At 53.2% G+C, this 16978-nt stretch overlaps 1 protein-coding gene across 1 annotated transcript in view; it reads right to left on the bottom strand.

Annotated features, from left to right (window-relative positions):
* The window catches only part of NMT1 (N-myristoyltransferase 1), a 29108-nt gene continuing 12130 nt past the window's right edge, over positions 1 to 16978 (bottom strand). Inside the window, exons 2-12 of the mRNA XM_059148198.1 lie at positions 16316 to 16424; positions 14850 to 14994; positions 9691 to 9809; positions 8596 to 8687; positions 7510 to 7626; positions 6622 to 6792; positions 5492 to 5600; positions 2875 to 3045; positions 2138 to 2305; positions 976 to 1113; positions 1 to 357 (exon numbers count right to left, since the gene is read on the bottom strand). Coding sequence (XP_059004181.1) covers positions 337 to 357; positions 976 to 1113; positions 2138 to 2305; positions 2875 to 3045; positions 5492 to 5600; positions 6622 to 6792; positions 7510 to 7626; positions 8596 to 8687; positions 9691 to 9809; positions 14850 to 14994; positions 16316 to 16424 — 1360 coding nt within the window. The 3' untranslated portion in view covers positions 1 to 336. The remainder of the gene's footprint in view (positions 358 to 975; positions 1114 to 2137; positions 2306 to 2874; positions 3046 to 5491; positions 5601 to 6621; positions 6793 to 7509; positions 7627 to 8595; positions 8688 to 9690; positions 9810 to 14849; positions 14995 to 16315; positions 16425 to 16978) is intronic.

Consider the following 16978-nt stretch of genomic DNA (forward strand, 5'->3'; position numbering starts at 1 on the left):
TAATATATATATATATACTTTTATTATTCACCCGTTAACTCCATAATATGCCAATCACGAGCTAGTTTTCAGCAGTTACATTCCCTTGATCACGGCTGCAGAAGGATGTGATTAATTGGAAAACAGGGAGACCAGAGTCACGGCCAGAGGTGACATCGCGCAGCCTACGCCATTGCAATACAATTGTCAAGTTCAGCGGCGGTTTGGTAAAGCCGGTTCAGTTCTGTCCCCTGTGCCAGGGATTCTCACGTTTGTGAAAAGGACCAACAAGTGGTGGGGTTCCATTTCCTGGTTTGACTTCTCAGTGGCTTTATCCAGAATCTCACTGGCAACCGATTACTGTAACACCAGCCCAACCTAGGAGAGCCAATGGGGAGAGGCAGAGTTGAGCTGACAGTTGTCCCAAGTCTGTCCCCTTCCCTTCTCCCTTCACACCCCACTTCAGAAGTCCCAAAGGGCGGAGTACCCTCGGTGCCCCTGAGCTGTGTGAGCAGGCTCACGGGGAGCCTGGACCTTTCGCTCAACCCCTATGAGGGGCTTCCTACATCCCTCAGATCCTTTGAGGAAAGCAACCGCCAGTCCCAAAGCCTCTGTCCAGCTCATCGGTCACTGATTTCGTAAATGCTGATGACTCCACAGGGAACTGCTGAGGGTGACGCTGGGATGAGGGCAGAAGCCCAGAAGAGGAAACCCCTCAGATCCTTAGACTAGAACCTTCCTGGCTAAGTGCGGGCGGCAGTCCCCTGAGGTGGTCCCCAGTGCGCGGCTGAGGCGGCTCACCTCATGGGGGAGAGAAGCTGGAGACAAGCTTCTTGGTTTTGTGTGGCTCTGGGGCCTGTCTCCTTTGCCCCCCTCACACCAGCTGCTGAAGGGGAATGTGGGCCCTGCCGATGCTGGGGCTCAGACCCGTGGCCCCGTCTCTGCTGGCGACATGAACCCCCTGAGCCCAGCTGCACTGCTGGGCCCAGACGTTACCTTCTCCGCTCCCATGCTGGGGCATTTCCAATTGTAAAGGTAATACTGCAGGTTGCCGTCCCCTATGCCGAACTTGAGCTTCTCCAGGAAGGTTTTGTTCTCCATGAGATCCAGTGCATTGAACACGTCGAACCCTTTCTGCGGGGCAGCAGGAAGAAACAGGAACGGGTGAAGAGAGAGAGAGAAGCTGCCTTGCCTTCCTGTCCATTTCTACCACGTACATCCCAGCTGTGCGGCGACGCGCCCGGGAGAACCATCTCCCTTCGGAAGCCCCAGCTGCATCTGTGTTCGAGCCGAACTCTGCCAGCGCCTGCTCTCCAGGCTGGTTCTCGTGACTCTCAGAGCACCACACCACCAGGCCCCTAGTGGCCACCAAGTGCATCCTTGTGTCCTCGGCACCCCGGTCACTGCTCCTGTGGTTCTGTGTTAGGCCTCCCCAAAACACTGGGCACCGGCACAGTCTTCTCCGGAGACCAAGCCCCAAAGCGCGTCCTCTGAAAAGCTGGCTGCTATCAGTGGTTCAGCATCAGTGCTGCCCCTTAACTCCCTGACACCCCAACTACTAGGCCTTCACTGTGTCCCCTGGGCTTATGGCAGCTGCCACGCTGCTCCAAGACCATGACAAAGACACTTCCTAAATCTCACCCAGTTGACCAGAAGGTCTTGCAGGGCACAAGCTGGACGGGCCACCATCCGGCCGGCCCATGTGGACTGGCCTCAGTTCAGGTAGGACCCACGAAGAAGGGCTGACTGACGCTGACCTCTTCGGGGGTCAAAGCAGCCCGGGCCCCACCCCCACCACGCGCTACTGTCAGCCGCTCCGGTGACTCACCATGACAGAGACCCAGCTCCCCCTCCCAGGCTGGGGAAGTTGTGAGAACCCCTCTCCTCCCGGAGCAGGCCTGGCTACTCAGGCTCCTTGGCAGCGCCTCCCATGAGAACGAAACTCACTGAAATAAATCAGTAGTTCAATGCCTTCGCTTCCCGTTGACATTCCTCGCTCCCTCCTAGCGTGGAGCTGCTGGCTGAGAAGTGCTGGGCCCCTTCCTACGAGGAGCAGGAGGCCGAGCAGGGCCGGAAGCCCCGGCCTACAGGCAGCTGTGCCCACCACGGCTCCCACTGCCCCGTCCCCACGCCTCCCCAGGCCCTCCGGTCTCCTCACCATTTTGGCGAGAACAAGAGCGTCGCTCATGAGGTCTAGAAGAGGGGTCTGGGTGTGGACGTTGTAGAAAGAATAAGCAGCCTTTAGACTCTTGTGGGTTGGATGGTTCATGATGGTGGAGGGAAGCGTATAAAAGCTGAGGAAGTCTGTCACCTCACCATTTGCGTTCTGAAGGGAAAACAACATAAGGAGGCAATGTCACACAGGCCTGGGGACGCTGCCGCTGGGAAGAGCTTCCTACGGCTCTCACACCACCCTCAGCAGCTCTGCCCCCCGAGATGACTGGGTGCACACCGAAACAGGGGGCACAGGCAGGAGGGAACACACTGGTCAAGGGCACCTGGGGACAGAGCCAGGACGAGAATCCAGGCCGGACTGCGGGCTGCCCCTGCAGAGCGCTCCCTGTGGCCCACATCCCCGCTGACCCTGGCGGGCGCCACCATAAGCACAGCAGGCGGGTCTCCAAGGCTTACCGAGGAAGAGGGGCCTAGTTCTCTCTACCCCGTCACCTGCGCGGGGACTGGGGGTGGGGCAGGGGCAAGAAGGGCTCACGCCAAGTCCAGAGGGGATACTGTTAGCAAGTACAAGCTACGGCTTCCTCTCTGCAGGGAGGACCGAGCCCGGAGGCTCAAGGAAGTCTAGGAGGCCAACGCTGGCATCCATCAGTCGGGCCTCCGGTCCCCGAGCCGCTGGAGGAGAATGCCTCTCAGGGGCCCAGGACTGCCCTCCCCGCTCACCTCCACCACGAAAGTGTCGATGATGTTCTCCTGGGGGTAGAACCAGTGCTCCACCTCCTCCTGGCTCATGACTGGTGTGAGGTGAAACTGCTTCAGGTACCTGGTGAGGAGCTGGTGTACTACTGGAATGTCCTTTTTTTCCATTGGTCGCAGTCCAGCTGTCTTGGGCGTCTGGAAGGCAGACAGACGGGACAGTATCAGGTATGCTTGAACGTGAGCCTCTGGACTCCCCATCAAGTTCTGAAGGCACTGGAACCTTCAGACTGTCCCCCTTCCTACCCCAACCCTGGAGGCATCCACCCAGGCCATCAAGAGAGAACCCTCAGTAACCCCTGGAAGGGGCCTCTCATGGCCCCCACACGCTCAGGAGCGAGTCCTGCCTTGTCAGGATCTTCAGGCCTCTCCCTCCTAGTGAAGGCCACCCTCTCTGGCTGAGTCTATTGCTTCCATCTCTCATCCACATAGCCCAGGCCATTTTCCGAAGAAAACACAACCCATCCCACCCCTCCCTTGCTCTAAACTCCCTAATACAGAGCAGGAGACCTTCCACCCTCTGGACCAGTTGGCAGCTCTGACTGTCCTTCCTGTCCCTCTAGCCCAGTGGGTCTCAAAGGGGCTGATTCTGAATATAGGACAATATTCTGAGATATCTTCGGTTGTCACAACTAGAAGGGGTGCTACCGACATCTAGCAGAGAGAAGCCAGGGAAACTACCAAACACCTTATAATGTACAGGATGGTCCCCACAACACAATTACCCAGCCCCAAATGTCAATGGTGCCATGAGGGAACAAAACCCTCATGGACGTGCTGGGGTGGGCACAGGCCCGGGCTACCCATCCACCTAGCAAAGCCCTTCTTGGCTCCTTTTCTCCAAACCCTCGCCCCCTTGTCCCACTGCGCTGCAGCTGATCTGTCTATGCTGGTGTCTCTCCACTGGACTAGGAGGAGCACTTCACAGACCAGCTCCTTGCCTAGGCATGCTGGAACCCCTGGGCCCGGCAGAGTTGACACCCCGGGCCCACTTTGTCTGTCTGCTTGGACCCTGCCACACCAGTCTGCTTCCAGCTGGGCCTGCTGCAAGTTAAATTCTGAAGAAAAGCACCAAACTCCTGGGACTTCATCTTAAATCAGGATCCCACCCCACAGCTGCTTTTTCTTAAGGCAGGCTTCCGTGGAATGAACCCATGTGATGTTCTGGAGTAAATACTGGGTCTCACAGAACATCCCCAAAGATTCAGGACACAAGACAGGGTCAGCCAAATCTGGAAGCAGGGTGGGGTAACAGTTTATACAGCTCGGTTACCGTGTGATTCAACTGCTTCTCTGTAGAAACTGCCTTTTTTTAAAAAAAAAATTTCATTTGTTTATTTTACTGACAGAGATCACAAGTGGGCAGAGAGGCAGACAGAGAGAGAGATGGAAGCAGGCTCCCTGCGGAACAGAGAGCCCGATGTGGGGCTTGATCCCAGGACCCTCAGATCGTGACCTGGGCCCCGAAAGGCAGAGGCTTTAATCCACTGAGCCACCCAGGCACCCCTAGAAATTGCATTCAAAGAGCTGTTCCAGGACCTCAGCCACCCAAATTCCCCACTAATCCTGTATCTCCGGAGAACACTTACTGACCTCATTTCTACATGGCAGCTCCCACAAGGACACCTCAAATTCTGCACTGAAAGGGGCTCTCACCCACGGGCGGGGAGATCCAGAGACAGTCTTCTGGCTACGACACTACTTTAAGAATGCCCTCTGCCTGCCTGGAACTCAGGATAAATCTGTCCTCACAATAGGAGGAGAAGACACCCATCATAGCCCCCCGAATCTGTTTTCTGGGGCGGCATCTAACTGTCACAGTCTCTCAAAACAGGACACGACTGACCCGGACTCGGTGGTAGACCAGCCTGATCCCCGGGTGATTAAGCCAGCCTGATAGCCAACAAAGGCAGGCAGGGAGCCCCCTGATCGGTGGGCACCCAATAACCATGCTGACCCTGGAAGCTCTGCAGGAGGACAAGCGACTTTGAGGTAATCAGGCTCCCAAAACCAGGCACAAGCAGAGAATGAGCAGTGGCATTTCTTCCATTGGAAAATTAGGTAAACTGAGACCCAGAACAGAAAACCAGCTGCCTACTCCTTCAACTGGCCAGACCTGGACTGGGGGGACTGGGATTAGAAATCTGGGCAACCCTCCCAGGCTTGGGTCACCCCTTCTTCCCCTCAGTGACAGAGGCTGGAAAGATACTCTAGCTTATTTACACAGGCCCTGGGCGGCGCTGCGGTTCGGTGAACAGGTTTTTCTTTCTATTTATGCCTCGCTCGGGCTCCAGTCACAAAGAATAGGTGTTCTCTGAGCTCATCAACAGCTGACATGGTAGCTAGCCCAGGTGCAGACACAGGAGAACTGAGAAAGCCAAACTAAAATAAAATCTTTGCTATAGACAGCAGAGACAACAGGGACAGAAAGCTGAGGAATTAGGAAACTCTGAGTTGGGTCACTTCTCTGATGCTCCCCCATTCCCACGGCCCCACCAAAGCCTTGCTGCGTTCCTGCTGAGGGCCGGGCTCTCAGCCTCTCCCACTCCCCCATCCCCAACCACCATCCCGGAGCACCACTGGCCTCTGGCAGTCGGTAGAGCTTCATGGTACGCTGCATGGTCATATTTCTGCTCAGGTGGGAGAACTTCACTTCAATCAGCTTCCGTGGGTTTAGGGACCGATGCCAGTACCTGTGGGGGACACCAATATCCTATCCTCAAGAGAATTCTGGCAAGTCCCACGGAGAGCGATGGCATGGTACTCTCCAGATGGCCAGCAGGTGGCGTGAGAGATACACCATGCCCCAAGAGCGCCCGGGGCCAGCACTGGGCTCTCCAACAAGCCCCCAGTAAATTCACAGCTGCCACAGTTCTCCCTGAATTTTCTGTCTACTTTTCTTGCCCCAGTTCCAAAAGCCAAGTCCATCTCAGTTCTCAGAATGTGCATCCTCCTCCTCCCTCCTCTACTGCATTTGCCTGGTGTTTCAATTCTGAAGTTCTTTTTTTTTTTTTAAGATTTTATTTATTTATTTGACAGTGAGAGATCACAAGTAGGCAGAGAGGCAGGCAGAGAGAGAGGAGGAAGCAGGCTCCCTGCTGAGCAGAGAGCCCAATGTGGGACTCGATCCCAGGACCCTGAGATCTTGACTTGAGCCGAATGGAGCGGCTTAACCCACTGAGCCACCCAGGCGCCCTCAATTCTGTCATAGATGTGGATGTTTGCTGGAATGGCACTGTCACACATTGTCACACATTCTTGAAGCAGAGACTGTTCAATTGCTTAAAACAACTTTCTGGGGCAGAGGCTGTCCTTGGGTCCTGCTGGGATCAGACATGCTCTCTTTGGCCCACAGAATATTCAAAACAAAATGAAGCCAACCACTTAAAACTCCTGGACATTTACTATCAAAACTCAGCTTTGGGCTGGTCCGTAAAAACTTCAAAACCCCAACAGAATGACCCCCACTTCCAAAAGGCGGGAATCAGCAGGACTGGAGAATGGTGAACCCCTCTGGTCAGGGCACCCACTCTCCAGTCTGTTCCTACAAACTCCCCCTTCACTCTTCTGTGCCCTGCACCTGGCTCCCGTGGGCAGACACCAACCCCCTTATCAGACAGGAGAGAAGCAGGATGCTCCCGGGCCAGAGATGCAAGCTCCTTAGCGAGAGCGGGCACAGCCAAGACCAGGGAGTGCCTGGCGGGAGACTTTTACCTGCAGGTGCCGACAGGCTTTGGTAATACCACCCCGGCAGTGTAAACAGCTTGGAAAATGCCCTCGAGGTGAACCCGCCGGGTTATCTCCCGGATCAGGACTGGAGCCACCCTCTTGGAGCGCAGCTTCTTGTGGACACACAGGAAATTGATCTCCACCATCTTCTTCTCTCTGGAGAGAAAGGAAAACCCCCCAGGGACCGGCTTTTAATGAGGAAGGTAATCCCTTCAAGATCCGGGAGCCCGCTGCCCCCCTGCTCTGCAACACCAAGCAAGGAAGCCACTCCTTTCAACCAGACCCCACTGTCAGAGGGAGGTGGGACTCAAGCCAACTTCTTTATTTGGAGGCACCACCAGGACCTGCTTGGTGAAACCCCACGAGCAGGATGCGGAAGTCCCCCCTATAGCTGGCAGGGCATCTCAGAGTTAAGTCAAGGGCTAGCTTGGAATGTCAAGGGTTCTGACACCCACAGGAATCTCGATCTTGAAGCCCAGAGGACTGTGGTGGTTGGTTCTGATGTTTCCAGGGAAAATGGAGAGCAGAGCTCAGAGCCCCCACAATTGGATGTTGAGTCACACTGGCTGGGGCCCACTTCTGAAGTCGCTAAAGTGCGCCAATGTGTGACAGGCGTTATAAGCGCCAACAGGCCCCGTGCAGATAGCTCCCCGGACCTCACCGTGGACCCCATCCAGCCCAGATCACCAACAAGAGAACCAGCAGCAACTCAGTGCAACAGACAGACAGTTCCTGTTATGAATTTCTATTCCCAGGACCTGAGTTCCTTCCCTTCACCCTTTCTTCCGTGGAAGGTATGCATATCTTTTCTACCCCGCTCCCAGACCAAGCAGGATGGCGGCAACGTGGTAGGCGGTTGGCGCTGGTGCTTACGTGTCATAGATGTGGATGTTTGCTGGAATGGCACTGATGAACCCAACCAATTTCCGACTTGAGACCACTCGAACCCCGCAGTGCCACTGGGGGAGCCAGCCAGGCGGCCGGAGAGCCCTAGAAGAGAGACAGAGGCTGTGGCTGCAGGAGACCAGTGTGCTGGCCAGATGGTTTGCGCTCCACAGAGGAGTCTGTTCTCACCTCCTACTCTACCTCTCTGGGGTTAACAGCTAATTCTCTCTAGGGCCAAGCCCTCCTGGACACACATGGGCCCCTTCCTGCGGCTCAGCCCACCTGGCCCACTCACCCACCCAATCCAAGGCTGTCATACTGAGGACTTTGCACCCGATCGAATTTCTTTGTGCTCGCTCACTTTGCTCGCTTAAGCCAGATGACCGGCTCAGAGTTGGAGAGTCCCATGGTTGTGAGTCGATCATGGAGGCCCCTGAGCTCTGGTTTCCACCTTCCCTCCAGGCACCATCAGCCCCTCTTTCTGCCTGCCCAGTCTTCCCTTTCAGGCAATCCCTCTCCAGTCCAGCAGGGCCATTTTCAGATAATCAAGCATGCTCAGGAACTGGAGAGAAAATGACTTGTTTTTTTTTTTTTTAAAGACTTTATCTATTTATTTATTTGACAAAGAGATCACAAGTAGGCAGAGAGGCAGGCAGAGAGAGAGGAGGAAGCAGGCTCCCTGTGGAGCAAAGAGCCTGATGCAGGGCTCGATCCCAGAACCCTGGGATCACGACCTGAGCTAAAGGCAGAGGCTTTAACCCACTGAGCCACCCAGGCACTCCCTCTTTTTTCTTTTGAAATCTCATTCCTCCTTCCCTTCTTATACCAAGTCACCATGTAACACTCTTCTTCTGGGAAAAAAATGCCACTAAATCCTCCCTCATCCAGTCATTCTGCCTTAAATAAGGTTTCGATACCTAGCTCCACTAGAAACAACTTTCCTTCAGATGTGGGAACTCAAAATGGACACCCTCATTTGCCATTCAGAGGCTGGTTCTTAACAGGGAAAGTAGGCCCGCCATGGGGTCCTGCCACGCGCCCTGCCCGAGCCGCCAAGAAGGCCTCATGGCTCACCACAGCAGAAAGTCCGGGGAGTAGTCGAATCGGAACATATTGTCGTCGTCTTCCACGTAGTTCTCATTCAGGAGGCCATAGAGCTCTTTCAGCTGCGGAGAGACAAGTGGCCACCTCAGAGCCACCCTGCCATCGTGGGGGGCTTTGGAGTGGGGGGAGGCGACCCTAACTCCCTGGGGCTCTAAGCTTTCCAGAAGGACAAGGCAAACTACAAAAAACCAGGTTTCATCTCATACATCTGTTTGTTTTTTTAAGGACTTTTTAAAAAAAGATTTTATTTATTTATTTGACACACAGAGAGAGATCACAAGTAGGCAGAACAGCAGGCAGAGAGAGAGGGGGAAGCAGGCTTCCCGCTGAGCAGAGAGCCCGATGCGGGGCTCGATCCCAGGACGGTGGGATCATGACCTGAGCCGAAGGCAGAGGCTTAACCCACTGAGCCACCCAGGCGCCCCTCATAAATCTGTTTTGCTCCTGGCATGGCAGGGACTCTTTTGGAACAAGCACCCTGGCTGAACTAGGGAACTGAGCCCCCGAGAGCCAGAGCGGCAGACTTTAGTACATTACAGCGACAGAGTAAGAATGGCATCCCGCTACCCAACCACTCCGTTGTAAGATGGAGAATGAACACACAGATGAACCGGAAAACAACTGCCTGCCAGAAAGGTAGCGCCTTGGGGAGCTACACAGCTTAACGCTCCAACCACCTGAGAAGCCAGAGACTATTTAATGCGGCATCTTGGGGGTGAGTGCCCGGCTGGTGAAGTAGGTGACTCTTGGGCTTGGGTTTGCGAGTCTGAGCCCCACACTGGGCATAGAGATTACTTAAAAAATAAAATACTAAAAAAAAATATGGCGTCTTGGGCAGGCCTCAGAGGCAAGATGGGGGCCAAGGTGGGGTGGGTGTGTGTGCGTGTATGTGCATATGTGCACACACACATGCAGGTACACACGCGCATGTCCTCTCCAACCTACTTGGATCGGCTCTCAAGAAAGTCCCTGAGGAAGGCCTGAGGAGCAGCTGTCTCCACATGACAGCAGGGCTCATGGAAAATGGCGCCCAATCCACAGAGCAGCCTGCCCAGGCCTACTCACCACACCACGGTCCCCCAGGTCCAGGGCATCCCAGGTGAAGCCCTGGGGCAGGGTGTAGGGCTCCTGGCGGATGTTGTCTTTGTCAGGCTCCACAGGCCCATGGGTGTTCACCACTTCTCCTGGAAGAAGAGCACAGCTGTGAGCCTCACCCTCTGTCTTGGGGTGGGGGGTGGGGAACTCAGCTCAAACATTGACCCCAGCAAATTCCTCCTGTCCCTAGGAGCCCTCCATCTAGAAGAACACTTTGTGCTTGGCAATTGCAGACCGTCTCTCCAGCTACCCTTAGTCCCCAACGGAGAGCCAACTCATAGCAAAGCCTCAGAACAATCACTGAGATCCAAGGTGGTTGGGTTTTTTGGAAATTCTTTTACATCTCCCTTTGGTTACTAAATGGCAAACATTTATCTTGACTCATTTGGCTTCCTGCCTTCCGGCTGGTATAAAAAGGACCATCATGGTCCTGGCCCAGGCCCATCAACCTGGATGGATTTATAAGGAGTTGCAACAAGGCTGCTTTTGTGTCAACAGCAACAACAATGTACGGGGCCCACTGCTGAACCAGACGATGGCAGAGAGGCGCCAGGCTCAATCTCGGCCCTGCCAGCCTTGGCCTTCAGCAATGTGGGCCAGTTAACTGCTGCTGCCAGCTTGGGCCCTCAGTGTTTACAGAGCCCTACAAGTGTCTTTAGGCTGAATCAATGAATCTACACAATGCTGCCGGGAAGTTACCCTCTGCCACGCCCCCGCCCTGGATGGCGCCCTTCCTCTGTGCAGTGTGGGGACAGTGCTGGGGGCGGGGAGGGGTGGGCTCAGATGATTCGGCTCTGATGCCCACGCATGAGATACACCTGAACAAACTTGACCACTTATTTTTGGCCCTTGGAATGATTTGGTTTCCACATTCAGAACTCATTCATATTCACACTTGGAAGAATGCAATGTTTAGTACATTCTGAAAACGGAATCTTCAAAAGGGACCAACTCAGGACACTGCTTGCTCCCAGCATCCGGCTCTGTACACACTCGGCACTCAATTCAGGCCTTCACTGACTTGCAGAGCCCTGGCCCAAATATGTCATTCCAACGTGCTGAAGGCAGCGGTAACGGACCCGTGGAGCAGGTGTAGTAGGAGAGACCACCTCAGGCTGTGAGGTGAGGACAAGGCCATTAGGACTGACCGTCTCATTCTCCCTCACTCAGCACATGTACCGAGCACCGACCCACGTCAAGACACTGGGCACAAGTGCACAGCAGGGAAAAGACAAGGTCCCGGTCCCCACAAGATGGACCACCTTCTGGGGAAGTATTTAGTAAGTCATTACCAATGTGTTAGGGGTCACAAACTGGAAAGTGCAGGCAAGGAAGCAACCGGCCACCTCCTATTTACCATCTGGCTTCCCGGGAGATTTGCTTGGGAAAGAGGTTGTATTTTTCTTCCCTAATTTAGAAACTGGCCTTTTGATTTATTCATAAAATAGCCCCAATGAATTAATTTAACATAAGTCAATCTACTTCCAGTCCACTGCCATGTGAAATGTTTGGTGCTCACAAAGCCGAGAGGTCTACCTCCTCAGCAGGTCCCAAGGACCTCTCTGCCAGTCCTGTGGAGGTGCTGGTTGGTCCCTGCCGTGTATTGAATTTATACCTTTTTTCAAAATACATTTAACTTCAAAACCTCTTTCTTATTTTTTCCTAAAATGATTTCCATGGACAAGATATTCGTAGTCTTCCCCACTGTACTACAATCATCGCAAGGCCAAATCTTTCTCCCTAGGCTGGTTACCAGGGCCTGTGCAATGAGCATTTCCATTCGCTCCTTCACCACGTGTTCGTGGAATCCCAGTGCACAGCAGTCCTGGGGCAGGAGCTCATGTGATGGGATGGCACAAGCCCTGGTCACCACAGGCCCTGACAGACAGGTGAGCAGGCACCTCCCCTGCAGCAGGAAGAGGGTCCCTGACCATGATAAGCCAGCTTTCCTAGGTCATCTCAAGGCTCTTTGGTATCTGCAAGCCATAGCTGACAAGGTAGAGTTCCAGGACTCTGGGGTGCCAACAGAGCTGGGGAGCAGCCCTAGGCTCCTGCACAGTCCTGCCGGCAGCTGCCACCTTCAGGGAGAAGCGGGTCTTCCACCTTCTCGGGGCTCTCGAGCGCCCCCTGCTGTGCAGGGGTGGGAAACTGCCAGAGAATGGTCAGGGTACATACAGCCAAAGGTCACTAGGCCACCCGACCCAGTAACCAAGTAAGGATGCTGGGAACTTTAAAAAGAAAACTTTGTACTTTCAGAGGGTTCCTTTCTGTACATTCTCCCCCCAAAATTCTCTCTGCCTTTCAACATCAAAGACCCAAAACCACGTACCACAGCAACCATGAGCGACTTGGAAGCAAAGAGCATGAGATTTGGGAGACTGGGAACCAAACGGACAGGGCAAGGAAGAGGGTGAGAGTGGGGAGGCTTCTCTCTCACAGCCCAAACCACGTACAAGTCTGAGTTCTCCCTTGGGTAGTTACTTGCACAAACGAGTCTAAGAATGGCGAAATTCCAATCCACAGAGGGGATTCAAAGTTTATTTGAGAACAGAACTGCGTGTGCATTTGGGAACACAGAACCGTCACAGTCACACAGCCTAAAACAGCTGCTGTTCAAAAGCCTCCTCCATGGCGAATTTAGGACTGTAAACTACAAAATCCCAGCTAGCGGTATACAATCTAATCACACCTCTCCCGACAAGGTGAGCAGTAAACAGTACACTTGAAAGGCTTCTCGACCACTGGTGGGGAAGATCACGGCAAGAAGAAGCTGTAAGACACACTACCCCGAGGAAAACTAGGCTGGCACCTCAGCCACGCAGGCCAACCGAAGCTTCTGATGTGGTACTCCCTGCGGGTCGCCTCACGAAAACAAAGGAAGCCTTCTTTTAGGTCTGACCATGGACCTGAAAGGCAGACTGGTCAGGTGCTAAGAGCAACAGCTCTTCCCCCGGGCCCCACGTCACACACAGCCCGGGAGGCACATCCAGAAGAAATAACAGCTGAGCTCGTTCCACCTTCCTGAGGGCGTCAGGGCTCCTGTAGCAACCGTGTGGCTTTGTCACAAACTTTCTGACAGTGAAACTGGAGACCCTACATTTATGGGAGGAGAAACAGAGGCAGGTAACATAGAGTAACTGGACTGATGAGGAACAGCAAGAAGCCCATGGACCCCAATTCATCGCTGTGAAGAATGAAGCTAAGTTACCCATTTGCAAATTCTTTTTCTTTTTATCCTTTTTTTTTTTTTTTTTTTTTTAAGATTTTAATTTATTTGGGGCGCCTGGGTGGCTCAGTGGGTTAAGCCGCTGCCTTCGGCTCAGGTCATGATCTCAGAGTCCTGGGATCGAGTCCCGCATCGGGCTCTCTGCTCAGCAGGGAGCCTGCTTCCTCCTCTCTCTCTCTGCCTGCCTCTCTGACTACTTGTAATCTCTCTCTGTCAAATAAATAAATAAAATCTTTAAAAAAAAAAAAAAAAAAAGATTTTAATTTATTTATGACAAAGAGAGGCAGTGAGAGAGGGAACACAAGCAGGGGGAGTGGGAGAGGGAGCCCAATACGGAGCTCAATCCCAGGACCCTGGGATTATGACCCAAGCTGAAGGCAGATGCTTAACAACTGAGACACCCAGGGGTCCCCCATTTACAAATTCTTAATGAAAAATAAAATTGGACCAAAACTCCCAACGCCTATCTGAAAACTGGGCCAAGATGCCTGGCGGCCACCACAAAATGCCCCATCAAGCATTTCACTCAGAGGTGGGGGGGTGTCGCTCTTGACGTTCTTCCTGCTCCTTGGTGGGGAGGGGTCACGGGGACCCGCTCCTGGTAATGCCCTACTAACAGCATTAACTGTGACCCACAGCCTTGCTGGAGGGCTCCACCAGTGGGCCTAGGACCTGGCTGACCTGGGCAGCCTGACAGACAAGGCAGATGGGTCGGGACAGGGTTCTGGAATAGTGCCTGCTGCCAAATCACCACCCCTCACCCCCCAGGCAGTGCTCTGCCTTCCACTCCCCGTGGGGGCGCACCTCAGCTTGCTTCTGGATGGTGACTAAGCTGTCCAAGAACCGCATCTGCTCTACAGCAGTGCCTGAAACCTGCGGTGTGGACACAAATGCCCTCAGATTCCGATGCCACAGGTCTGACAGGGGGCCTGAGAGTCCGCATGTCCACAACTCTTAGGCAATGCGCACCCCGCTGGTCTGAGGACCACACTGAGTAGCACTGACCACCTCTGGAACAGATCATCTCTGTGGGCACAGCCGCTCCTTTCCCCTCTCCAGTCTTTGGCTCTGCCCTGCCCTCACCCCCTCTTCCCCATCAAACGTTCTGGAAGAGAGCAGTCACACACACAACCTGAAGGCCACTTACATTTGGTATCTGAATGCATGTCTTCTCAACACACTTACTTTCTCAGTCACAGAGAAAATGGGCATTGGGCCATCAATAGGCCCAGAATTGTGGTGCAACTGCTCCTGAAACTTCTCAACAGTTAGGTCTGAAGTTAGCCATCAACGTTAGCTGTGGCTCAGTCTCAGAAGGTGTCTCTAACTCTACTGTGTCGGTCTCTCTAGAATCCTTTTAGCTTTTCTGCCTGTCCCACCCCTTTACGAGCTCAGTAGAGCTTTTTTAAAGGGTGCCAACCAAACCTGCAGAGGGCATTCCCGGGGTAGAGCCATCACTGTTGAGCAAACGGTCAGGTGACGCACAGTTGGGAAGCATGCACTGGCTGAGAGACAAAGGCAAGGGACTGGGGACTCGGCCCACCCCAGGGCCAGATATCTGCCCGACAAGCAAGAGGGTCTCTCTACAAAATCTCTATGGGAAGACAGACCCGTGGGCGCACAACCCCACTCAGCCTGTGGCAATACAGTTTCTTTGTAGATTTATAGTAGATGATAATGGACTAAAGGAATCCGTACTTGTTCTCGATACGTACTCCTGTGAAACAGTAAGGTCTCTGAGCATTAGTGTTTCCTACACTGCATTTTAAAGACTACCCTCTAAAAATAACCACCAAGGAACTCCAAGACTCTTCCATCCTCCCCCCACAAACTCAGTGTGGCACCCAACACAGGGGTAAGACACATCCCTCCCCATCGCCTGGGGAAGAAACCACATACATACCCAGTTTGGGGACGGGCTGCGTGTCCCAGAACTGGTAGCTTCGCTTGCTAGCCTCCTCCATGGTTTTGGCAGGCCCCTGACCCACTGAGAAGAGTTCAATGGCCTTCTGTATTTCCTGGATCCTCTCGGCTGGCAAAGAGTTCATCTGGATGAGACCAAGTTGGGGAGAGAAAAGGCTCATTATGTTAACAAGTACTTTTGATTAATCACAAGTGCAAGAGTTAAGGGGTATAACTCAAGGAAGGGGTGTGGTTCCTCCATCCCAATCCCAGAGGTCAGATGTCATATGACAACCAGGGAGAGAGTGGTTGGCGATGCGCTCTCCGGACGGTGGGTGCTTATCCTTCTTAGCCTCTTTGTTTGGTGGCCAAAGGAATACCAAATTTTCAAACAATGCAGAAATTCAAACAATGTAAAATTTCAAACAATGCAGAAATATATACTATATATAGAAAGTAAACAGCCAACAATCCCACCTCTTAAATATAATCCTTATCATCAAGTCTTAATTTAGGGGGTAGGGTGAAAAGAGATAAATATAATTTCAGGCTTTTTTCCATACAAGCTCCAAGCATACACACACAATTGTCAAAAAAACAGAATTGGGTCAGATGTTATTATTCTATATGCTGTTTGTTCTTCCTTAAAAACTATGTCTTGGCGGGGGCGCCTGGGTGGCTCAGTGGGTTAAAGCCTCTGCCTTCGGCTCAGGTCATGATCCCAGGGTCCCAGGATCAAGCCCCTCATCGGGCTCTCTGCTCAGCGGAGAGCCTGCTTCCTCCTCCTTCTCTGCCTGCCTCTCTGCCTACTTGTGATCTCTCTCTCTGTGTCAAATAAGTAAATAAATGAATTAAAAAAAAAAAAAAAGAAAGAAACAAAATCTATGTCTTAGGGATACCTGGGTGGCTCAGTGGGTTAAGCATCTGCCTTCAGCTGGGGTCACGGTCTCAGGGTCCTGGGATCGAGCCCCGCATCGGGCTCTCTGCTCGGCGGGGAGCCTGCTTCCTCCTCTCTCTCTTTCTCTCTCTGCCTGCCTCTCTGCCTACTTGTGATCTCTGTCTGTCATATGGATGAATAAAATCATAAAAAGAAAAAAAAAAAAGCAGGCCTCTTCTCTTCCCAGGGGTGGGGACTCAGGACAGAAAGGGCTGAGAACCGCCGCTCCAGGTGGAGAGCCTGTCCCTGCGGGGTGGCTGCCGGGCACCTAACACAGCCCCTCGCCTACATGCACCGAGGGGGAAACATGCTCTGCAGACAGTGTAGAACCTGCTGTGGCTCCTAAGGGACCCAGAGCAGTTTCATCCCCTCGGTCAGAGGCAGCAGAGGGCGGCAGAGGGCTCCACCCCCTCCGTCTTGAAGCAATACCAGTGGAGATGATCAGCCTGAATTGCTCTCTGCACTGACCCGCAACTCCCTCCTCTGAAAAAGCGACTCTCGGTCACACGGAAACAAGGCCTCCTTGTTACCTTCACGGGCTGATCCTGGGCTGAGTCTGTCTCACTGCCTTTCTCTTTCTTCTTCTTCTGTTTCTTTTTCTTCTTTTTGGCTCCAGTGTCATTGGCTGGACTCAAACCACTGTAAAACAAAGTAAATACTGATGCAGGGTTTTTAAAAAATCATCTGTTTTGAGCTACACCGACAAAGAGCTTTCTGTGGAGCTAGACCTTCCTTCATCAGGCCTGCTCGCTTCAGGAGCTGACCAGAGAATCCAGTCCCGGAGGGGCATTTGGAGGACACCAGCAGCTCGCCGCACGCCCACCAGCTCTGGGGGGTGGGAATAGGGTAAGGGGGAGGGCTGTGCGAGAAATGTCTGGATGGACCTTTTCCATTCTGGTTTTTATTTTATGTCTCTTTTCTTCAGATTGCTAGAGTGCCGGCCCCAAAGGCAAATGGTAATTGTTAACGGTGGCAATTCATACCACCAACGCGTCCTGGGAGCCCTGGATCTGAAAACGATGACAGTCCAAAGCAGTCTTTTTGGAAACCCTTCCTCACCCCCACTCCCACCCACCCGGTGCATCAGGCTGAGTGAGATTTCTCCAGCTGGATCGAAAGCTCAAGGCAGCACTGCAAAGGGAGGAAAGGAGGAGGAAAAAGGCAGTTCCACGTTGCCGAGGTCCGTGTCCAGG

The sequence above is a fragment of the Mustela lutreola genome, chromosome 15 (genome assembly GCF_030435805.1).
Source record: "Mustela lutreola isolate mMusLut2 chromosome 15, mMusLut2.pri, whole genome shotgun sequence".
Taxonomy (NCBI): Eukaryota; Metazoa; Chordata; class Mammalia; order Carnivora; family Mustelidae; genus Mustela; species Mustela lutreola.